This window comes from Ambystoma mexicanum, chromosome 10, assembly GCF_040938575.1.
Source record: "Ambystoma mexicanum isolate Mex_15411 chromosome 10, UKY_AmexF1_1, whole genome shotgun sequence".
Classification (NCBI taxonomy): domain Eukaryota; kingdom Metazoa; phylum Chordata; class Amphibia; order Caudata; family Ambystomatidae; genus Ambystoma; species Ambystoma mexicanum.
This window is the reverse complement of record NC_090932.1, coordinates 1,698,788,283-1,698,814,115: the sequence shown is the minus strand read 5'-3', so window position 1 is coordinate 1,698,814,115 and position 25,833 is coordinate 1,698,788,283. Positions and strand designations below refer to the sequence as shown.

General features: G+C 44.0%; 1 protein-coding gene across 2 annotated transcripts in view; it reads right to left on the bottom strand.

Annotated features, from left to right (window-relative positions):
* Nucleotides 1-25,833, bottom strand: part of SLC15A4 (solute carrier family 15 member 4) — a 492,322-nt gene that overhangs the window by 160,851 nt on the left and 305,638 nt on the right. For both annotated transcript variants that reach the window (XM_069620125.1, XM_069620124.1), the window contains exon 6: nucleotides 15,789-15,944. In XM_069620125.1, coding sequence (XP_069476226.1) covers nucleotides 15,789-15,944 — 156 coding nt within the window. The remainder of the gene's footprint in view (nucleotides 1-15,788; nucleotides 15,945-25,833) is intronic.

Here is a 25,833-nt window from a genome sequence, read left to right as displayed (position 1 = left end):
TTGGACAGCGGAATTATTAATTTGGAGATTTACCAGAGACTGATGTGCACCTTAGTTATTTACATAGGCAGGGAACAAATAGGCAATGTTCCTATTTAATTAAACACTCCTTAGAAATGTCATCACCAATTTGGATTGTAGAACTGGCAGCTCCAGGAAATGGCAGGTTGGTTGCTGTGCTCCTTCCCTAGGCCTCAGCTGATCTCCTTACTTTAAAATGTCTGTGCCAGGTACCCCTGAATCTGCACAACCAGCCAAGAGGCAGAAAGGTGCGCGACAGGAAGACAAGGAAGAGAACAGAGGATAAACTCTTGGATTTGCTTAGCAAAATGACATTGGATATAGCCGAGATAAAGGCAGCTCTCTAAGTTAGAAGAGAAATTTGAAGCAGTGACCAGGAGGGTGAACTCAGCTGAAATACATCCGGGTGCTGTAAATGAAAGGACTCTGAAGTTAATGGATCAGATTAGAGGCTTAAAAACAATTAATAAACAGATCACTTTTAAACTGTCACAGCAGGAACATTTTTCCCGAAGAAATAATCTCCGTCTGGGTGGCGTTCCAGAAAATGCAGAGAGGGACAACACAATTAACTTTCTGCAAAATAATTTACCAAATATACTGAAGCTGGACTTTGCTGTCAACTTGGAAATTGAGAGAGAGCGCGCATCAGGCAGTTGGACCTAAACCCTCATTAGGTGAGAGACCAAGACACATTATTGTAAAGTTCTTGAGATTACCAGTGAAAGAACCCATTATAAAAAAAGCCAGTGAACTAAATGATCTTGCTTGGGCAAGAAAGAAAATTATGGTATTTGTGGATTTGAGTAAGGATGTCCTGGAAAAAAGGAAAGCGTTTGATAAGGCAAAAGTAAAGGCACGGGAAAAAGGCTTAAAATATTACATGGTTTATTCAGCCATCTTAAAAGTTGTGGTTGAAGGACAGTTGCATACATTTAGTGAATGTAAGTCAGCAGAAGCATTTGTGACAGATTTGGATTTGGATCCAATGGAGGGAACTTCATCAGATTATAAATCTACAAATACAAAGACGAAAGGAAGATCTGAGCTGCATTGACTATGGATTGGAAAACAAACTGAACCCCTTTTCCTTTTTCAGAATTGTTATGGTTCATTTCAATGTTTTTTTTGTTTCTTGCACTTCAGTATTTATTTAATTGGAATATTTAATGATTAAGATGGCCGCCGCCTTTTTTGCCGTTACTGTAACTGTTTAGAACTTTACAAACGTAATTGAAAGTATACGGCATTATACGTGTACGATTTATCTTCCCAGCTCTGCATATAGAGTGATTTGGAAAAAAGCACCTTACCCTCATAATACTGTACACGTGATGAGGTTGCAACGTGAGAATGATCCCTGAGATGGAAAACGGGCAAATGGTACACGATTGTTGCTGTTTATAAGGATATGGCTTGATCCATTAGCATAGTGAAACGGGGGTCCCTGGACTCTCTTTGTGAATGTTTGCATGATTCACAGTGATAGTGTGGCTCTATATTGTCTCTGTATGGCTTGGATGCGATGAGGAGAGGACGTCAACGCGCATCTTCAATGTGGAATTCAAAGGAAAAGGTAAATGCTACAGAGATTTGGGACTGCATTCCATGATAGGTCTGCATAAATTGACTGCCTGTGATCAGTGTTGCAATACTCTTTGAATCCGCTCAATTAAAGGGCAGTCAACTGATATGTCGGTCGGATCGTGTTGGACCAGTACTTTATACTGTTTGGATGGGAGGAAAGACGTGCTGAATTAATTGGTGATGTGCCATGAACGGGCAGTTAATTAACTAACATCTGTTGTGTGACTAGCTCGCAGTCTCTGTAAGGAGAGAACTATGGATGAGATATACGAAATCACTACAGAACTAACAGGGAACTAGACAAGCAACAAAATGCGACATGGCTTGAGATCTTAATGTTTAAATCCAGGATAGGCGTATATTGGTGAAGGATGAGTAGAGCATACTAACAATGGGATACTACATTTTATGATCTAGGTCCGAGTTTGATAAAATGACATTATGAATGCACAGTTTTGTCATATAAGATGCTCTGAAGTGTGAATTTAACTGGCCCACATGGTATCAGAGAGCAGATATTAAATTTGAACTTGCTGAATACAACTTGTACAGATGACTCAAGGGGACAGTTTTCATTTGGGATAGTAATTCCCGCTCACCATGGAAGTTCTCAGTCTCGTCTTACCCATGCTGGGCCTGGTGTATCTGGTGCAGGTGACATCTGATCTTATGCCTTTCCTTGGAAGATATGTTCCATTGAGAACTTAGGAATGATACCTTAATGTGGTAGATATAGAATAAAAACATGTAAGTAATGGTAATAGATGATCGAATATGACTCACTGTGGTTGGTTGTATAAACTGATTCCTAAATGGTTTTATGAAACCTATATGAGGTAAAGTCCATCGAATGTTTTTATCTATACATAATTCTAATGATGGGCCTTTGTAGAAGATAGGATATTGGATGGACCCTATGAATGTTTATTATTCTAAAAACGTGTGATCTATGCTCTACATTGAAGGTGCATACTATTTATTGTGAAGTGACTTAGACAGGAATGATTTTAATTTTCTCACAAACTTATGCCATGTTAGAAAGCGAAAGTGTATACTCTTCTCTTAGTTTGGTAAGAGACCGCAGTTTACTTTTTATAGTATACTAACATTGCAGAGGCTATAAAGGATAGTGCTGACAATTTAGGGTTTGAGTGAGCTTTAAAAGAACATGTGTGGTATAGGAGTGGATGGAGGGTATTGGCTAAAAACATTGATGACATTAAGGGTTATGAAGAGTGAACTATTCTAGGTGCTATGGATAGGGTAGCTGGGAGACATTTAGCAATATGCCGACTAGCTATCGTCTGCAGAATGATATTGCAAAATGATCTGGTGCATAAATCAATATGCAACAATTCTATACAAGGTGGTTTTGGAAAGCTGCTATTATTGGTAGGCAACTGAGTTTTTTGGAAAAAGGAAATAGTGGTTTAACTGCCTAATGCAAATGGGAAATGGAAAGTGTAAGTGGTCTAATAGGGGAGCCGATGGAGTGCAGATGTGTGTTTTTAATGATCTGCAGCTAGGCATGGCCTATTAATTAAATGTATAGAATAGATAAGATAGGTAAAAAGTTTTTAAGAGATAAATACTTAAATAGGGGGTAGATTTAAAGATGTTTTTGCTTAGAAGTAAGGAAAGGAATTAAAGTTTAATGTGTGTTAAAACTGGTCTGGGGCGACTGGTGAGTATAATCGGGATATATGTTTGGATGTATATAAAGCTGATTATTACAAGTCTGACGGTTGTTGGAACAGATAAATATTTATGCGTGTTTATTGTTTTGTGTGTGTGTGTGGGTGTTGTTTTTTTACTTCACTCTTAATTTCCTCTTTTCTTTCCTTTCATTCCCTTCTTTCTCCATCTCCCACTTCTTGTCGGATACTTTTGTCTCACGATTGATTCTAAAGATAGAAAGTATAAGCCTATTAAAGGTAATTTCATATCTGCAGATAAGGATATTAATACTTCTATAGTGAAATATTAATCTGTTAAACTTTGTTTCGTGGAACGTTAAAGGCATTGGATGTGTGATCAAACGGCGGAAAGTTTTGGCACGAATATGGAGAAGAGGTTATGTGATATTGCTTCAAGAGACACATTTAGATGAACAAATTGGGGATTACATGTCTAATCATAGATATCCGCAAGTGGTTTCAAATTATTATGACTCTAAATCTAGGGGAACTAGCATATTGTTCAGAAGAGGATTACCAATTAATATAGAAAAGACAGTAAAAGATCAAGAAGGACATTCTATTAATTGATGTGATATATAATGGGAAGAAAATAACTGTCGGGACAGTATATGCTACATGCACACCAAATATAAACTTTTTTTAGTAGATGGATAGTCGTTTGAATGAGATGGAGGGAGAAGTTATCATTGTGGGTGGAGACTTCAACTTAGTGATGAATAGTAAACCGGACAGGAGATCAGATTGCAGGTACAATGGTCAAACACTTAGTGAAGAATTGAAACAGTTTGCTTTTAAGTACAATCTTGTAGCCATCTGGAGGGTACTTCATCAAAGAGATAGAGAATACTCATTTTACTCAATGGTTCATAATTCAAACTCACAGATAGATATTGTTTTGATTAGTGACAAACTAGTTGCTCAGACGTCTTGTTCTAGTATTAGGGAGAGAAGTATTTTAGACCATGCGTTAATAACCTAAATATTAATTTGAATAGTATATGTAGGAAAAATAACAGGTGGAGAATGCAAGCGAATACCATTACAGATTCAATAATAGGTAAAGGTCTAGATGATTTCATAATGGAATATTTTAAGTAAAATACCGGTTCGGCAGATGTAAAGATAGTATGGGACTGTTAAAAAATTGTTGATGTGCAAGTAGAATCAGAATTAAAAAATAAGTCTAAATTAAAAAGACTAGAGGAAGAATTGAGGAATCAAGAGCAGACATATGCAGGAAAGGGGTTGTTTTATACAAAGCAATTATATTGGGAATATGGTGACAAAAATGGTAAACTTTTAGCAAATAAGCTTGATGGTCTAATGACTGATACTTGTATTTCATCTATTGAAAATGAGGAAGGAGAATCGTTTCACAGAAGTGCAGATATCTGTGAAACATTTAGATCCTTTTATGAAAAACTATGCAAGGAAGATCTGCATCCTAATAATACAGATCTGCAGACTTTTTTTTTAATAAAGTAACTGACAGGATTGAAATGGGATAAAAAATTATTACTTGCATCTATGACAGATGTAGCAGAAGTTAATACTCTCTATTCCTTTCCCTTGTCCTATTTGGATCATTTTGACCAATATGACTGCAACCAGGTACACCCAGCATGTGTAGAGGCGGGTAGCTGTTTTCAGTGGCATTCTTGTTATATACTGCAGAAGTTAATACTGCCATCTTACAAATGAAAGATGGGAAAACACTGGGGCCAGGCGGGATCATCTCAGAGTTTTATAAAAAATGTGCAAGTCAACCGTCGACAATTTTATGTACTTTTTAATTATTTTTTTAATGACAGAAACAATATGTGGATCAATGACAGACGCCATAATTATTGTTATTCCAAAACCTGGTAAAGATCACAAAAAGTGTGGGAACTATAGACCAATTTAATTGCTAAATGTGGACTTTAAGATATTTACAAAAATCTGGGCAAATCGGCTTATGGGGAATTTGGGGAATTTGGTGGATGAGTCTCAGGTGAGCTTCATTCCAAGGCGATGTGGACATGACAACATTAGGACTGTATTAAATGTTATTGGGATGCATTACAATAAAGACTGAAAGGGAATCATAGGGTTTTATTGATGCAGAAAAAGCGTTTGATAGGGTTAATTGGAGATTTTTAGATAATGGGTTTTGGGCCAATTTCTATGAGAAAGATCGAATGTATTCACCATGAGGTCAAAGCAAGAGTGACTGAATGGTTTGAACTCTGGGTCTTTTTCACTTACTAAAGGCATGAGACAAGGATGCCCTCCGTCTCCATTTTTATTTGACGTAGCACTTGAACAACTAGCTGCTTATATTAAGCAATGTGAAAAAATTAAGGGATTGTGTGTTGGGAAGATAGAGGTTACAATTGTATGCTATGCAGATGACATGGTAGTCCTGTTGTCAAACCCGGAAGTATGTGGATTATTAGTAGAACAGATGTTTGAGGAAGTAGGTAGGCTATCTGGTCAGAGAGTGAACTGGGACAAGACTGAGATTTTTCCGCTGTTGAAAATTCATAGCAAAAACATTCTAAAATTGTGGAATTGTAAATGGTCCCCTGATGGTGTTAAATACCCTGGTATACACATCATAGGTGATTTTTAAAAAATTATGCAACAACATAGATAAGGTATTAGACAAAATTACTTACTCTATAAGAAGATGGGAAGGATTTAAACTTTCTTTATGGGCATAAATCAATGCCATTAAGATAGTCTTACTGTCAAAAGTGCTCTATATTATCCAGTCTATTCTGTTATTAATTAGCAAAAAGCAGATATTACAGATTGATAAAGTTTTGAAATGTTTTTTATTGGGTTTGAGTAAAAGGCTGAAGAGGGTGGATTTGGTTATCCAGACTTGCTAAAATACTGTAAGGCATTTTTGCTTAAGAAAGGCTCCTACCATTATAAAGACGGTGATTTTAAAGGAGCACTTTGGTTGCGCATGGAAAGGAATATTTGCAGTCCATAGCATTTGAAAAGCCTCTATACTATGGGGGAATTGTCGGCCAATAGATTGAAACCGAAATCAATAATGGCTACTAGACAAGTTTTTTGGATGTGGTTTGGGGAGAATAAACAGAAAATGGATTTAGTGAGGATGCTTAACTATGGTATAATGAGGCGCTGCAACTCAAGAATAGACGCCTTAACTGACATAGTTGGGTCAAGAGGGGTATTTGGACTCTGGGAGATATACTTCATGGCGATCGTCTATTGTCATTTGAGGAAATGCAGAGAAAATATGATCTGCGTGCAAGAGAAAGAAGCAGATGCGTTGATTTAGTCTCATTAATTAACCTCAGAAAAAATATGTTCAATGATTCCATGGGAGTTGAACCTGATTTGTGTCAGTTACTTTCGGGACAGGAGTATAATGCACGTACATACATGAACTTTATGCAATTGGAAAATAGACATGTTGAGGCTTGGGGAAAACAGAGAAGCATGGTGAGTGTAAGTAAATATAGACTTTACGGATGAAGATTGGAAGGGTATACTTAGAGTGAGTGCCAAATTGGGAGTAGACAGAAAATAGGTAGGGTATACCGGACACCGATTAAGATGTATAAATGTAAACTGCAAATGGACGATTTATGCTTGGGCTGTGGAAATGACAGGAGTACCCTGTTACACCTTTTTTTGGAGCTGTCCAAGAGATCAGCGGTTAATATTATCTTACTTCTGCATCGGGATAGATGTAGAAAATTCTATAAAATACAACAATTGGATCAATAAGGTTAGGTTAGTAGCAATGAGATTCTTCTCCGGGTCTTGAAAACTAGGAGGAAGCCTTCAGTGGAAGACTGGTTAGTGGAATTACAGACCTTATCCAATTATGAAAAACTCTCATTCAAGGCAAAGGAGAAAGAGGAGGAATACATTTCGGTATGGGGGCCATTCAATACCTTATATGACTGAATATCTAAGATGTGGATAGTACTGCGGAGTGGGATTCTTTCCCTATATTTTTTTTCTTTTTTCTCTCCTCTCTCTTCTCTTTCTACTTTTTGTTCTCTTTCTTCCTTATCTTCTTTATTAGTGGATTAGTCTGGTGTTTGTCTGTGTGAAGTCTAGTATCTGTGTATGTGTCCTAAAAGAAATTGCGGTTAGATTTTTATTGTACTGCTTACATAAATGGAAAGTTTTTTAGTGTGTCTAAGGGGGTACATTTGATTGTAAAGTTTACTTAAAATTGTATATTTAACAAAATGTAGTTAAACAAAATATTTATGAATTACCTAAATAACCCTGTAAAATAGTGCGATGAACTGTATTTGTTGACATACTAATAAAAATATGTTTAAAAAAATGTAAACTTTTTTTAAAAAACTAAAAAGAAATGTCATCACCATATCCAGGTCCTTTGGACAAACCACAGTGCCCAGATCACAGTAAAGCCAACAATGTATTTCTATGTCCTCATTACCAAAAGGTGCAGTAGAACACAGAATTCCGATTGTGGGACCAGGTCTTCACCCTCCTTATCTAGACATGCCCCTCCTGTGCCATGGTTATCACAGTCAGACTACCAAGTGATGGCCCTTGCAAGAGTCTAGCTCTGGGCATATGCCAATGTAACCTGGCTCTTATGGCACTAGGGGATATCTGTTCTCTAATACTAGAGTCGCTGGTTGACAGATGATGCCTTCAGACACAGCACTATTAGTTTTAAAAAGCAGGGCAGAATTGAGAGCAAGGAATTTGCTGCATGCCTCGTTTCAAGAGTCTCCACCCGGAAGCATACTCACGCACGCTGCATGGTTACAACATAAGTCTCAGTATTCCTTTACAGTTAGGATATGCAAGCCAAAAGCACTTCAGCGGAAGACAGCAATCAGAACATGGAGCCTTCAGTGGCGATTACGGGGAAAAACTGGCTTTCGCATTAAGTCTAGCGGTCACACCTGCACAGCGAATAGACATGTGTACCAAGTATGCTTCCAGATACCCTGCAGTCAAAAAATAAGAGTTGCAGAGCAGCAGTGCTCTGTGCTAGACAACCATAAGCTTCGCCGCCATGCCTAGCGTTTACTCCCATAATGTCGATCCAAGGAAGACTACTCTGATAAGAGCCTCAAACCAACAAACAAATAACAGAAAAACCCCAAATCAATTCACACCCTATGGAGGTCACATGGTACCATCCATGAGACAAAAATGGGAAGACGTGGGCCCATTATCCATTATGTTGAGGAACAGAGGAAGCAGAGCAGAGCGGCAGCCGGCCAAGATGCTTTGCAGAGGTCTGCTGGGCACCAAAAGTGGGAACGCAAAGTGAGTAGCGCAGAAGTATTGAGTCCCTTTTGCCTGACTTCAAGATGGTTGCTTGCCTTTTTTAAAGCTTTCCCTGCCAAGTAAGCCAAACCTAGAAAAGTAACAAAAATAAAAAATTCCAGAGACCAGCCTCTCAGTGTGGACCGGGTACCGATCCTGTGCTGATCTGCATGGTTTTGTTTCTAAGACAAGAGTGTTGCCTCAGAGCTATCCTCCCAGCCCAAGGAATCAGAAGGCAAGAGTATAAAAGAAAGGCTTCCCACATCATGGGGTGTTTGTTATACACTAGATCTCAACAACCTGCCAGTGCGCGATCAGGGCGCAATATTCTTGGGGGGCAGATTGTCCTAGCAGAGCAATCAATGCGCAATATCCACACGAGTGCTGCGCCATACGACAGCAAGTTAGGGGCTATATCTGTTGGACTAAGAACATTGTAGTAAATCCATCTCATCCCTGGGTCTGGATCACGCTTTCCTTAAGGTGCTAAATAATGAGTTTAGACCAGAGCTGTGTTATGCGATCCGTTACTATGTTTTGTTGCTGTACTGAAAAAGTTGGGAATCCTGAGGTCTTTGCATTCATAAGGGGTATAGATATAAAATGTGGTCCAAACAAAAGTGTTTCAGTAAAAAGAAATTGCTAGAGTAACAGTTTTTTAAAAACTGAACCCAGTAAAAAAACATTTGGAACTATGATCTTTGCACTTTCGGAAATGCTGCAAAGTGGCAAATATGCTTTTCTACATTTCTGTATTAGTTACTAGTTTGAGTTCCGAGACCAAAGATTTCCTGGACACAGAGAGAACCTCTTATTTACAATCTCTATATTCTGACATTTGTTTCGGGGGTGTAGATATTAAGGTATTGTACTGTGGTAAATAGAAACATTAAGCACTACTGTAGTAATGTCAGTACTTTTAGTCAGACAATCGGTACACTGGCAATATGTGGCCCACAGCCCTCTAGTGGATGGGATGGAAAATTGTGCCAGAGTTAGAGTTTTGAGACAAAGATGCATGTGCAGAGTCCAGGGTACCCGGGTATTCACTCAAAGAGACTCATTTCCTTCAGTTTATTAACTAGCAACTGTGAGGGGGAAAAATGGACAAATGCAGAGTAATTTATGCCAATAGGGGCGGGATTGATTTGCACTTTTCCAACCCTTCCACCCCAATTAGTGTGTAAATTACTAAGTAGCAAAGACACAGAGGGGTGGCAGCGGTGATGGGCAGCACAGATGAACACGTTCTGTAACTCTACCCAAGATTGCCTTACTCTTCCACAATAAAATGTGCACTATAAGAGAAAAGCTATGTACTGAGAGGGGTATTTAACCTGGCACTTCTGAATCTTTGAATTGTCCGGTTGCCAAATGCTCTAGCCCGTTTATCTTTGTTACTATTACGGAAGCTTTAGTAACCGACGCGTTGCTACAATTTAAATCTGCTTCACCCGTGGACCCTATTCCCCTGTACATTCTGCAGGATCCTTCCTCGAATTTGGTTCCTTTGCTCACTGAGGCGTGTCAATTTGCATGTACTACTGGATTCATTGCCCCCTCTCTCAAGCATGCTGTGGTCTCCCCGCTGCTTAAGAAGCCTCACCTGCACCCGTCAGCAACAGAAAATTACCACCCAATTTCCCTTCTCCACACTCTGACTAAACTGGTGGAATCCATTGTTACCCCCCCAGCTTTCTTACCCATCTTGTGGCCAGTGACATTCTCCACCCATTCCAGGCGGGCTTTCGACCTGGGAGGGGTACAGAATCAGTTATGATCGCACTCCACGATAACATTGCACTGGCACAAGACCGCGGAGAGACAGTATTCTTATCTTACTCGATCTCTCCGCGGCCTTTGATACTATCGACCATCAGAAATTGTTAAAGTGTCTGGTGGATGCTGGTTTTTTAAGAGTGCCCCTGAAATGGTTCTCTTCTTTCCTGTCTGGCCGCACAAAAGTGGTGTTTCTCCCTCCTGTTACTTCCCACCCTTATGGCATTTGACTGTGTAGTCACTCAGGGATCAGCTCTCTCCCCTATGCTTTTTAACCTATACCTGGTTGTCATGGCCAGGCTTATTGCCAGCTTTGGTGTGCATTTTTTCATGCATGCAGAGCTCCTTTGAACTTCTGAGAACTTGCCTCTCAGTGGTTTGTCATTGGATGTCCGAAAACTGGCTTAAGTTGAACGGAGAAAAGACCAATATACTAGTGATTGGCCAGGCATCCAATAGTTGGACTTCTGACTACTGGCCTATTTGCCTGGGACCCTGCCCAAAATACACTACTGTTGTTAAAAGTCTTTGAATGAAGATCATGACGTCAGGCTCTAGAGAGGTGCAAATCTCTGGTTTGCCGGAGTGGCTTTGAGAAACTACGAGTTCTGAAGAAGGTGCTCCCATTACTTTCCAACGAAGCCAGGAGCAAAATTGTTACTGCTGCTATTATGGGTGCAATTGATTACTGTAATGGCATCTATCTGGGCCAGCCAGAGGTAATGATCCAACAACTTCAGATCCTCCAGAATGTGGCGGCTAGGTTGACTCTCAGCACCCCTAGACTTTCCCACTCTCAGGACTTACTTCATCTTCTTCATTGGCTGCCCGTTAGAACTCGGATTAAGTTCAAGGTCCTTTGTACAGTCCATTGCGCTATTCACTCTGTTTTTTCAGTCGAAGTTGTCTCTCTACCAACCTAAGAGAGACCTCCGTTCGGCCAGTCAGTTTCTGCTGACTGCCCCTCGCATTCGACGCTCTCGTGTGGGAGGCTCATCTTTTTCAGTGTTGGCTCCGGCTTTGTGGAATGCTCTTCCTCTGCATGTCAGGAACTCGGGCCCTATCCACTTTCTGCTAGCAGCCAAAAAACTTGTCTGCTCTAAGTGGGCTGCTTTGCTCTCCTCTCTGGTGGTTCTGCCCTAGCGTCTTGATGCTTAGGGTCTTTGTCGCACTCTATAAATACTTATACATACATACATACATACATACATACATACACATACATGGTTGAGTTGGTGCAAACTAGCTAAAATATGCCTAGTTACTTATACTGTTGCCTTCCTAATGTTTTGGACTACCTCTTCCATGATGCTTTACCAGCATTTAGGCATGGGCTGCTGGAAGCATTTGGGGGTCCAAATAATGAGTAACTAAATAAAAGGGGACACTTCAGTAGCAGAAACACGGGGCCTGGCTACAGAAGGCTAGTATAAAGGTGCTTGGGCTTCTCTTACCATTGTATGATGATTCCCAGAGAGTTGACCCCACCCCCCTGAACACATCTATCGTGTGCCCAAACATGCATGGGTATCATCGCTTGAAGGCCCCTCTCGTGGTGCATGTCTTGGACCGCAGCCTGCAGATGCTGGCCACATACGTGTTTTTTCCCCACAAAAGGACTATCTTCAACCAACTATATTTAAACACTTTCAAGTGCGTAATCCAACCTCAAAGAGCAATGGGAAGCTGAGAATTCTTATTAACAGATCAAATCCAGCAACCTTCAAAATAAATAGGGTTCAAATTGCAATATAAAAGCAATGAACCAGAAAACCCAACACAAGAACAGTGAAAATCCACCCCAGAGAAGGGCTGGCTATCAACGCAGCGGCTCCAAAAAATCCAGAGAAGCTGAAAGATAAAAAGTTCTTCAGCGCTCCCTAAAGTACAGCGAACAAGGGAAGCAGAGTAGCCACTGGCTTATTCTGTGTTCCCAGGACAGGAGTAGAGGGGAAGTCGTGTGTCTCGAAGGGAACATGCTGCCCAGATTAATAGAGGACTACGTGCAGCTACGTACACCTGCAGATTATGCGCCGCTAAAGTACAGCGGACCAGGGAAGCAGAGTAGCCACTGGTTTACTGTGTGTTCCCAGGACAGGAGGAGAGGGGAAGTTGTGTGTCTCGAAGGGAACATGCTGCCCAGATTAATAGAGGACTATGTGCAGCTACGTACACCTGCAGATTATGCGCCGCTAAAGTACAGCGGACCAGGGAAGCAGAGTAGCCACTGGTTTATTGTGTGTTCCCAGGACAGGAGTAGAGGGGAAGTTGTGTGTCTCAAAGGAAACATGCTGCCCAGATTAATAGAGGACTACGTGCAGCTACGTACACCTGCAGATTATGCGCCGCTAAACTACAGCGGACCAGGGAAGCAGAGTAGCCACTGGTTTATTGTGTGTTCCCAGGACAGTAAGTCGTGGGTCTTTGCTGCCCTGGTTAATAGAGGACTACGTGTAGCTGCGTACACCTGCAGATTATGCGCCGGATGTACAACTCGAGAAAGAACAAAAAACATCCAATTGCTGCAACAAAAGAAACATTGTGTATTAAAATGGTGGGCGAGTTGTGCCATCCACCAAGAACATGCAGTTTTTGAGTTCCTCGGGGAGGGGTCCTCCGCCAAGTGCAACCTCTTAGGATGCAACAGAGTGCCTAACATGTGGGGGCTATGCCAGGGACCAGTCCTGGCACACATTTTCCAGCCAGAGCACTTTTGGTCTCAGACAGTTTGATTATGATGCAGTGTTTTGGCCACTTTATATTTCATCTGGCAGTCGGTTAGTGGCACTCAACAGCGTGGACTGGCCATGCGTCTCTGCTAGCTGGGCCGGCTCACTGAAGCTCAAACACGATGAGCTACACTGGCAGTCCCAGTTATCCATCTTCATGAATGAGCTGGAAGGTGACCGTGCTGGGTACCGGCCAGGGTTGGTTATGCCTGCCCACTGCCTCAGTTAGGTTGCAGATCCACTCCTGCAGCAACCGGAAACACTGCAACAGCAGCGTGGCTTGACTTCAGAACAGCTATCAGCACCAACACTGCGGCAACGCCTGAGGAAAGGACATTGCCGAGGAGCAGTGCGTGTCCTGACTGCTAATAAACGCAGGAAGATCTTGCATCGATGTTTGACCAGAAAGTTGATATGCCGAGTAATGAGTACCTGATTTGTACATCAATTTGCCATATGAAGAAAGCAGGTTTGCGGTCTCCTGTGGCTACACTACACGGTCAATACGTTCCAGCTGCCAACTAAAGAACCTCAGCAAAGGGTTGAAGTTGATCATGCGTTATAGAAGCACTTCACCATTTGGCATTTCATGACAACACTAGCATGTTATGTTATTTTGGGTTCTGTTGATTGGTATTTGTAAAACCGCATATCTGCGATAGTTCTAGCATCCACCAACCCCAATAGACTGGTATGAGTTACAGCTTTAACCCCGAATATGTTGAGACTGTCAGCAACAGTTGTGATAGTGGCAACAGTGGCAGGGAGCTGCCCTCCCGATGTGTCACAGACAAACTAGAAATAAAGTGGGCCTTGGCCTTTTATTTCTTTACACATTAAGCAGAGTTCCTCTGTGTACCGGCGTGTGGGATGCTACTGCCCAGCAGCTGCATATATATGTCAAATAACATGGTTTCGTCCCCCTCCCAAGCCCTGGTTGAAGTGAAGATGAAAAGAAGTGGGCCATGAAGTCCAAAGCCAGAAGAGAGATTTAGATGCCGTAGCAATGACCTCGACTTTCGGCAGGTGAAGAGGAGATGGTCTCCGTGATGGCTTATGCTCACGGAATAGTATGGGAGGTTCTGCCGACTGATGTGTCAGCACTGCATGACATAAGTGAAGCAGGTGATACACGTATGCCCAATTCATGACCATAGTCACTTAGGTGTGGTCTAGGCCAAGCCAGGACAACCCAAACAGGGTCACTCATAGCCCCTTCTACAGGAAAGGAGCCACAGACCAGATCCTTAACATGGGGTCAACAGCAGTCACTTCAAGACATCACCACAACATCTACAGCCGATTAGTATGGTCCTAGCAGTGAGGCAGCCACATGTTTCACAGATGCCAAAAGGTACTAACTGGACATATCCAGTGTCGGCAAGTCAAGACGCAAAAAGCAAAGACAAGACAGACTAAAATATCAGCCAGGTATTTCTGTGCACCTGCCAGAAACACAAGAGTAGGGTGTTTTGCTGTAACAGTAGCAGCGTTTAAGCAACAAGCCGCGTGCAGGGAACCTAGAGCATCAGCTTTCCACCAGGGGACCTGTTCAGCCAAGACTCTTAAGGACACTGTGAAGGCTAGGGAACTCTGGACTAGCGGCAACTAACACGGTTCTGGTGGCATTCAGAGGCCAGGAAGTTCCGTACAGGCCCATCTTCATGGAGAAGATGACAACAGTCACATGCTACTCTTGATCGCTACAGATCGTCCAGTCCAGATATAGCATGCTTCCAGGAAGTAGAGACATGCGTAGCAGACGGACCAGTCTGACCATCCAATTCAAGGAGCATTGGTAGCAAGGGCAACCTCCCTGAGACAGCAGGATGCGGAAAACTACCGCTTGGATAGAGTAATCTGACCCTTATCCTTGATAATCACAGCACAGCAGATTGAGGTGCTGGCAAATCTGGGTCCAACTCCCAGAGCTGGCACGTTACCAAAGCATGAGGTCTCCAAATTGCTCTGGCGCTAATCGCTACACTGCCCAGGAGTGTTCGGTTTAGGGCCGACCTAACAGACCTGCATTTGAGAGTCTTCTCTAAAACATTTCAGCTGGTGCATAAAATGGATCCCTGAGCAGGCAAACGGTCAAACAGATCCTTTGAGGGATTTCAGCCCCGATTATCATGACGAGTAGGAATGTCAATGCTAGCCTTAGGACGACGACAATAATGCATAAGTAAATGCCTTGAAAACCACTCTAGGGCCAGTGGAGGTGGGGGAGGAGTACAGTAATGCAGAGTCTCTCTGTGCCGAATACTTCTAAATGTAGGTACCATAAACTAAGTTATGAAAGGATATAGGATCACATTCTTCAAACATGGAACTTCCCGTTCTCCCCATACAAGGCAGAGGTGGGGAGCTATGCAAATAGCAAAGGTGTAACCCTACTCAATGGCCCGCAGATGGCAATGACCAAATCTCGGATTATTGGGGCACAAACCCCTGCTCAATGGCCCACAGATGGCAATGACCAAATCTCGGATTATTGGGGCACAAACCCCTGCTCAATGGCCCACAGATGGAAATGACCGAATCTCAGATTATTGGCCAACAAATAGCAAAGGTGTACCCCTGCTCAATGGCCCACAGATGGCAATGACCGAATCTCGATTGAGAAGCCGGCACTGGAAAGAAGCAAGCAGCATTCCCTTGGGTGAAGAGAAGAGAGCCTTACCTGCTATGCTGGCAAAGACTTCGCTGAAGCCGATCAGCACATACTGAGGGATCTGCCACCAGATGGACAAGTTGGCAGCAAAGTAGGTATTGTTTCCAATAGTCTGGATGACTTCATCCACGCGAACAATGTCAAGCCTCTTGCTCTCCAGAATTCCTGTTGGAAGAGTAAGAAAGTCAGGATTACACAGTGCAGGATGAGATCGTGTTAACACGCCGAGGACACGCATGCTGTTGTGTACGCCACGCAGCCCGGCTCATTTACACGCCATCTAGGCTGAACTCCTGCCCTCCCTATTCGGGAGCACATTTATCTGCTGACGTGACAAAAAAAGCTTATTCGGCTGCACGCTTCAGAGAGTTCATTCCATTAAGCACCTCAGCCTAGAAGTGATTACACAACGGGACTCATTACTCACAAATTACCTTTGCTGCTACTTGAAACCATTAGTTCATAATGCGCAATTTGACCAACTCATGCAGCCAACTCCAGCACTTAATTTTTTTTTAAAAAAAAAAATACATTTTAAAATGGCTACAAATGACTTCTAAATGGTTTGGATGCCCCACACATCGGGGTCATGTGGCACAAGAAATGAAGTGAGGCGGGAGGGCTTGCATCCAGTGAATGGAAAAGAACGTCCCGTGGGGGTTACAGGTCTGGCGCATTTGCTGCACGAACAAAAATAAGTTGCCCAACAGACAGAGTCGACAGTGTCCAACCATTTCACGCATCAATCTTCATCTGGGCATACTAATTATAAGTCTTTTAAACACACTTCTAAGCAATGGTAGGGCCAAGACCAGAAATGTGTTGTGTTGTGTTGCAGTCTCGCCATATATACTCCAGGTATGTGGGGGAAGACTACAGCATATGAAGCCGGAGCAGTGTGTGTGGTTGCTTTGTGGTGTCTGTTTCGAAAGAGTCGAGAGGTCCTTTTCGCACTAGTTGACCCTGGCACAGGGTGTCCGTTTTAAAAAGTAAACATGTCACATATTAACCTGGTTTCTCATACAGCCTCTCACGTAACTGTGTGGCTTGGATGCAAATGAATGAATCAACCAAAATAGAGCTCAATGAATGAATAAACCAAAATAGAGCTCAATGAATGAATAAACCAAAATAGAGCTCACCAAATGAATAAACCAAAATAGAGCTCAATGAATGAATAAACCAAAATAGAGCTCAATGAATGAACCAAAATAGAGCTCACCAAATGAATAAACCAAAATAGAACTCCCCGAATGAATAAACCAAAATAGAGCTCACTGAATGAATAAACCAAAATAGAGCTCAAGGAATGAATAAACCAAAATAGAGAGCTCCCCGAATGAATAAACCAAAATAGAGCTCAATTAATGAATAAACCAAAATAGAGCTCAATGAATGAATAAACCAAAATAGACCTCAATGAATGAATAAACCAAAATAGAGCTCAATCAGTGAATAAACCAAAATAGAGCTCAATGAATGAATAAACAAAAATAGAGCTCAATGAATGAATAAACCAAAATAGAGCTCCCTGAATGAATATACCAAAATAGAGCTCCCTGAATGAATAAACCAAAATAGAGCTCCCTGAATGAATAAACCAAAATAGAGCTCCCCGAATGAATAAACCAAAATAGAGCTCACCAAATGAATAAACCAAAATAGAGCTCACCAAATGAAACCAAAATAGAGCTCCCCTAATGAATAAACCAAAATAGAGCTCAATGAATGAATAAACCAAAATAGAGTTCAAAGAATGAATAAACCAAAATAGAGCTCCCCGAATGAATAAACCAAAATAGAGCTCCCCGAATGAATAAACCAAAATAGAGCTCAATGAATACATCAACATAATTGAATCAAGATTCGAGAGGCACCCCAGTGCGAGTATTGATAAATCTGCATGCATATCAAAGGGGCCCCCACAATTTGCCCGTGCCATTTCTAGGAGCAGATCTACTGTGAAAGGAATTCTCACTCTAAGTGTGAGCTACTGGGACCATCACCCACTACTGCTCTGGCCTACACACAATCTGAAAAGCTTGCCACATACCCTACATATCTCACTACATATGCACAATGCAGTCATCTCCCACCCACGTTTGGTAGGTGTCCAAAGAAAATTAGCTGGCCACACTCTACCTTGACCTGCTTGACCAATAACACCACAAAATCAAGGATCCGTTATTGGTGTTCACTGGTAAAAGCAAAAAAGAAACTAACAGGTTACACTTTTTTTTAACTAGTATTATGGAAATGAGGAAATGCAAGAAGTCTGCAAGCGTGTGTATTCGGGAGCAGTTTTATCAAGACTAGAACCAGAATTTGCACACCACGAGCTGAACAGTTTTCCCAGATAGCTGCCAGTTCCTTACTGGGTGCTACCGTGTACATACACCTAGCCAATTTGCCCAGGTAGCTGCAAGTTCCTTACTAGGTGCTACCGTGTACATACACCTAGCCAGTTTGCCCAGGTAGCCGCCAGTTTGCCCAGGTAGCCGCCAGTTCCCTACTAGGTGCTAGGTGCTACCGTGTACATACCCCTAGCCAGTTTGCCCAGGTAGCTGCCAGTTCCCTACTGGGTGCTACCGTGTACATACACCTAGCCAGTTTGCCCAGGTAGCCGCCAGTTCCTTACTGGGTGCTACCGTGTACATACACCTAGACAGTTTGCCCAGGTAGCCGCCAGTTCCTTACTGGGTGCTACCGTGTACATACACCTAGCCAGTTTGCCCAGGTAGCCGCCAGTTCCTTAAGGGGTGCTACCGTGTACATACACCTAGACAGTTTGCCCAGGTAGCCGCCAGTTCCTTACTAGGTGCTACCGTGTACAGGTGCTACTGTGTACATACACCTAGCCAGTTTGCCCAGGTAGCTGCCAGTTCCCTACTGGGTGCTACCGTGTACATACACCTAGCCAGTTTGCCCAGGTAGCTGCCAGTTCCTTACTGGGTGCTACCGTGTACATACACCTAGACAGTTTGCCCAGGTAGCCGCCAGTTCCTTACTGGGTGCTACCGTGTACATACAGCTAGACAGTTTGCCCAGGTAGCCGCCAGTTCCTTACTAGGTGCTACCGTGTACAGGTGCTACTGTGTACATACACCTAGACAGTTTGCCCAGGTAGCCGCCAGTTCCTTACTGGGTGCTACCGTGTACATACGCCTAGACAGTTTGCCCAGGTAGCCGCCAGTTCCTTACTGGGTGCTACCGTGTACATACGCCTAGACAGTTTGCCCAGGTAGCCGCCAGTTCCTTACTGGGTGCTACCGTGTACATACGCCTAGCCAGTTTGCCCAGGTAGCCGCCAGTTCCCTACTGGGTGCTACCGTGTACATACACCTAGACAGTTTGCCCAGGTAGCCGCCAGTTGCCTAGGTAGCCGCCAGTTCCTTACTGGGTGCTACCGTGTACAGGTGCTACCGTGTGCATACACCTAGACAGTTTGCCCAGGTAGCCGCCAGTTCCTTACTGGGTGCTACCGTGTACATACGCCTAGCCAGTTTGCCCAGGTAGCCGCCAGTTCCCTACTGGGTGCTTCCGTGTACATACACCTAGACAGTTTGCCCAGGTAGCCGCCAGTTGCCTAGGTAGCCGCCAGTTCCTTACTGGGTGCTACCGTGTACAGGTGCTACCGTGTGCATACACCTAGACAGTTTGCCCAGGTAGCAGCCAGTTCCTTACTGGGTGCTACCGTGTACATACACCTAGCCAGTTTGCCCAGGTAGCTGCCAGTTCCTTACTAGGTGCTACCGTGTACATACACCTAGCCAGTTTGCCCAGGTAGCCGCCAGTTTGCCCGGGTAGCCGCCAGTTCCATACCAGGTGCTACCGTGTACATACACCTAGACAGTTTGCCCAGGTAGCTGCCAGTTCCTTACTGGGTGCTACCGTGTACATACACCTAGACAGTTTGCCCAGGTAGCTGCCAGTTCCTTACTGGGTGCTACCGTGTACATACACCTAGACAGTTTGCCCAGGTAGCTGCCAGTTTCTTACTAGGTTCTACCGTGTACATACACCTAGCCAGTTTGCCCATGTAGCTGCAAGTCCCTTACTAGGTGCTACCATGTACATACACCTAGCCAGTTTGCCCAGGTAACCGCCAGTTCCTTACTGGGTGCTACTGTGTACATACACCTAGCCAGTTTGCCCAGGTAGCCGCAAGTCCCTTACTAGGTGCTACCATGTACATACACCTAGCCAGTTTGCCCAGGTAACCGCCAGTTCCTTACTAGGTGCTACCGTGTACATACACCTAGCCAGTTTGCCCATGTAGCTGCAAGTCCCTTACTAGGTGCTACCATGTACATACACCTAGCCAGTTTGCCCAGGTAACCGCCAGTTCCTTACTAGGTGCTACCGTGTACATACACCTAGCCAGTTTGCCCAGGTAGCCGCCAGTTCCTTACTGGGTGCTACCGTGTACATACACCTAGCCGGTTTGCCCAGGTAGCCGCCAGTTCCTTACTGGGTGCTACCGTGTACATACACCTAGACAGTTTGCCCAGGTAGCCGCCAGTTCCTTACTAGGTGCTACCGTGTACAGGTGCTACCGTGTACATACACCTAGCCAGTTTGCCCAGGTAGCTGCCAGTTCCTTACTGGGTGCTACCGTGTACATACACCTAGCCAGTTTGCCCAGGTAGCTTCCAGTTCCTTACTCGGTGCTACCGTGTACAAGTGCTACCGTGTACATACACCTAGACAGTTTGCCCAGGTTGCTGCCAGTTCCTTACTAGGTGCTACCGTGTACATACACCTTGACAGTTTGCCCAGGTAGCCGCCAGTTCCTTACTAGGTGCTACCGTGTACAGGTGCTACCGTGTACATACACCTAGCCAGTTTGCCCAGGTAGCCGCCAGTTTGCCCAGGTAGCCGCCAGTTCCCTACTAGGTGCTACCGTGTACATACACCTAGCCAGTTTGCCCAGGTAGCTGCCAGTTCCTTACTAGATGCTACCATGTATACACCGCTTGCTTTATTAAGGCCGACACAGGGTACTGGTGAGTAAAGCAACAGAGTGCTCTAAAAGTAACGTGGAAATGCAGGATTGGCCCTCTGGCCTTTACACCATTCAGAGTAATCATTTACTAAGATTAGCCACCAAAGGAAACGTTAAGCAATGTAAAGCTCAACTTGATCTACAGCAGCTCTTTCAAGAAACGTATGCAAAAGTGTTGCAAACCCTCAATACTGGTTTCTGGGTGATCTGGTCTGCATGAGCTTTCCCTGGGTCCATTCATTTCAGTTTCCTACATGAAAATATATTTAGAAGAAGGCCTCGCTATAAAGGTTGGAAGAAAGACGTGCAACTACACAAACTCTGCAACCATGGAAACAATCACTAGTCTCTCCAGATTATGTCAGCATCCAGCTTCATTCCAGGTCATGCCAATGTGTGTGACGAATCAACTTCCAGGGCACCAGTGGTCCAGGGACGAATATCTGTTTCTAAACCATCAATCAGCCCCACACATCTAGGGCACCAGAAGGGACCCAAACAGATTGGAACAGATTGGAAAACAAGCAGATTATATACCCCCTTGTCCAATTTTGGTAACGTGGAAGGAACGGCAGGCTCATCTCCACAAGGTCGTGGATCGTTGGTTAGTTGCAACACAGCGAAAATACAATCATTACCTAATGAATGGGACTGTTCAGTCAAGGTTGTATAAAAATATCTACTTTATTATTAATCACAACAGACAGTTCTAGCAACACTACAAAATACAACCCACCCTGTAGAGGAATGCCGAGAAAAGACAGTTTCAAAGACGGAAAAGGGATGCACTTTGGATACTGACAAGAGGGTAGTCCAGGGACGTAATTTCACCAAAATGCCAGGGGTAGCGGAAGTGACATCACACGACCCTTGACCTCTGATGACAGTGATGTCATTTGAACCCACTCTGAAGTGATTTCGCGGGAAGCAATGGAATGCGACCTTTCACCCCTTAACAAAACAGGAAATGGCATCACGCAGCATTCTTCCCAAGTACACTACGGAAAATGTGGTTACGATATCACTATAATGTGACATACATGCCATTTAAGAATGGATCGCCATATGTATTGTTAAGATCAGTGTGTATGGGCCATATTACCGAATTACTGTGAATGCAAGCAGGCGCCCATGGCCAAATGATAATGAACTGTTATTCTATAGCACTTACGCTTAAGCACTTTACATAGAAGAAATATACACCCAATATCACCCACCCCGTGTTGCTATTCATTCATCGACCTCAGATGGACTAAAGGCTGCGTTAAGGTGTTTAAGAACAGACTAATTCAGTGACTCAACCCCTGAAGTGTGCCTGAAATAAACCTTTCATGAGTCTAGCAATTATTGTATAGAATTCCAGAAAGCCACATTATTTGGTATTCCTATTTTTTCTTATTTAGGGACAGTGCTGAGAGTGTTAGACTTGTGGAAACCCTGTTCATCTTATTTTAAGAGGCCTTAACAAGACAACTAGCCACTCCAGAAGCAAAGAGCCACATGGCGCTGGCCACAGCCCAGGAGCTTGCATTTAAATAACATTTAAAAAAAAACACTTTTCTTCTTTAAATTTTTTTTTTTTTTTTTAGGGGTAGCAAGGGAGACCTCAGTTATAGCAGTTGCAACCCCTAAATGACGTCCCTGTGGTAGTCGGTAAAGTAATAATCTGAACTGTTCAAGGATACTTGGCCTCAGCACAAAAGGAGCAATGGGTCACAAAGTGTCACTAGGGGCCTTCGGAGAAGGACCAGGGGGACAGAACCACAATGTACCTTGTGTTTATAGAATTTCTTGGTGTTTGACAGGGTTGAGTCCGTTTCAGGGTGCTTTGCAGCTTCTGTGACAGAGTTCAAGATGGGAGCCCGCTGCAGGCATCCGGTGGCAATCTGTTCGGCAAGCGAGGCTGGACTACACGGCAGCCCAGGATCAGGAATCGCTGTCTCAATGCTGGTTCTGAAGCACTGGTCGAGATTTCTCGAATGTCTTTAAGCGACTGTGGATTGAAACCAGTCAGCATTGCAGCTCAAGGTACTAGACTGGCTCAAAAACATCCCTTAAGGCTGCCGCCGGTAGATGCTTCTTGATGCACTTCTCCCAGCTTCTTCCCTGGGTTTGTGTCATCCTTTAAGGCAGACGGCCCATAGCGGAGGAGTGTGTTGCAGGCCACAGCCTTGTCCTTGGTTGTAGGTTCAGAGACCTTCTGGCACTCCCTGTCCAGGAAGCTTGCTGCAGAGCCTAGCAGGGCACGCTGCGTGCTGGCTGGGTGCTGGTTCTGGAGCGGCTGGAAAGTCCCCCGAGTTCCGTTTTTTCCTCTGTTCCCTGGGAGATGTTTAGGGGAGGGATCTTGCTTCCCTCTTGGAGGTCCTGGCCTTCCTTCACTGGCGGAATATCCAAGGCAGACTAACTTCAGCCAGGGTCCAATAATGAGTTCTTCTTGCTACCCCTTGCAAAGTCTTCAGATGATCTGCCAAGTGAAGTGGTCAGCTCTCTTTTAAAGCCAAACGGACCACAGGGATTGGTGTAGTCTAAGCCTACGTTAATGAACCAATCCTGGATCCCCAACAACAATCTCCTGTATGCCTGAGGTCATAACCGGAGTGCTTTGCAAAATAAAAGGTAAAGGAATGAAAACATGTGATTCTAAGTCCCACCCATCTTCCTGTCTGTTGTGGATCAAAGGGTCTATCTGGTTAATGGAGCTCTCTGTGGTTCCCGATTAAAGCGGCAGGTCACCCTTGAAGCTACAGCGAGACTAGACTGTCTTGCTCTTGCAAACCACATTATCCTACCTTATGAATGGGATCCCCCTGCGGGACGACTACTGTAAACACGCAGTTCCACACATGACAGTTCACTGTCAATTGATACGGAGGGTGGGAGCTGGCTTCAGGTTGACACAGTTGCATATGAAAAGTTGTTGGGGGATTCCCGTCTCATTTACAAAAAAACTATCAGGCACCCTTTCTAGAAAGAACATGACATGATAACCTGCTCTGAGTCCGCAGCCATCGCTTTTTCCTCACTGTACTTTTTACAAAGGAGGCATACAAGTCTTTGTCCCTCCCACAAGGGCAGTCCAGCACCGAAATGCCAGGCAAACCTCCTTTGAACAAGATTACCAATAGCAACCCCAAACACGTGTTTCAGCCTGGTTAGGCCTCATCAGTGAGGGGTGGTTGTGCCTCTCTAAGCACAGTGAGCCAGGGGTCCACATCTGGGATCCCCAGGTAACTTAAGGTGACCAACCTCAAGTTCCTGGCAAAAATATAAAAAAAAGGTAGCAGGCCCTGTCTCCTTTGTTATCCTCTGAAGCCAGCCCCCCTGTGGGCCTGTTTGAAGTACACTCTCAGTATGTTAATCACTGCCACCAGCTGCAGGGCCCAACAAAAGACCCGGGTGGATCCATGGAGCACTTGTTAGTTAATCAGGCTGGCTATGGCAGGGGAAGATTTGGTGTTCCCTCTTCTTGAGATGCATCGTGTACCCCGGCTGTCATATCCCAAATAATTATAACGGGGGGACTGGAGTTTTTTGTGCAGTGAGCATAGGAAAATGTGTGTGTATTAGCCCCACATATTTTCTTGAGGTTGGACTACCATCATTCCATTTAATGATAAAGGCAAAAAGCCCAGGCAAGCACACACCCACCGTGCGGATGGTAGAGTTCCTCACAGTCGATGCCATGTTACTTGCTCCCTCAAATCTCCATGAATGGTCTACTCTTTGTCTGAACAAGGCTCTGAGGGATCTAGGCTCATGCTGAGATCCTGTGATCAAGCCAAGATGTCGTCACCAGAGCCCAACGCTTCAGTTCTTACTACTACTTCATGCTCACATCTTCTTGGCAGCCTTAGATCAGGATCCTGGGCCTCACATATTTTGCAAGATTTTGTTCCACTGATGGACACTGAAGACACATTGTAAAGGATTTCTGAAAACCAAAGAAAGGATCTCTTAAGAGGGCCAAGGTATGGTGATATATGATAAGATAAGCCATTTATAATGCGCCTATGCACATGTGTTTCAAGGTGATTTGGAGGGCTCCTTTAGTTTCATGTCATGACAGGGAGCTGTGGCATGTCCAAATATTTAGAGCACTCCTGAACTGTACTTGGGTCTGCAACCGCAAAGGGAATGGACTGTGCGCTTGTGTCAGTACTCAGCAACCATCACTTGGTGTTGTAGAGTTAACCCCAGTGTTCATCAAGTCTACGCCATGTGGTTCAGCGCATAACTGAGAATAACCAAGATAAATGTACCAGTGTGACATTTAGACTGCTCGTGTTCCTTCCTGGAGGGACAGTCTCGCATCGCTTTGCTCCTGCCATTTTCTGCCCAGCCAACTCAGTTCTGATTGGGGTCTCTATGCCAGGAACGAAAGACCAAGTATGCAAAATCCAGCCTGTGAAGGCAACCACTGCACAGGTAGTTGGTGGGGTTGTTTGTACCAGCCCCACCACTCTTTTTGGGGGGTGGCACGCCCCTTTTCCATGCACAGCCCCACCCATTCCACTTACCTGCTGCGGCTCCTGGATGATCCCCATTGCAGCCGGCAGGCCGCATATCCGGGAGCCTAACGCACAACACATTGCGCTTCTGTACATAACCTTTTGTGGGTTGGTCTTCTGGCTTTGCAAATGGTCCTTTTTCCTGTGGAGCACAGAGGACTTCACGTTTTCAAACCCGCCTTCTGGCATCGATCATCAAACCCCCACCTTCTACCATCAATCGTCAAACCCCGTCTTCTGGCATCAATCGTCAAACCCCCACCTTCTAGCATCAACCGTCAAACCCCGTCTTCTGGCATCAATCGTCAAACCCTTTGAGGTGTTAGTGTTCCTGCCAGGCAGGATACCTAGATTCTGGGCGATCACTATCTGGAGTGTCTGATGGTAATATGAATTGACGGAGTAGAAAAGGGCTACATTTCAATGGAAAGAGGTGCGCTACTTTGACCAGTAGTTTCCATATAGTAAAGACTGTGTGCTTTAGACTGCAAGGTGTGCCCTGAATATCACAGGTTTAGTCTGCAGCTAGCACAGGATTCTG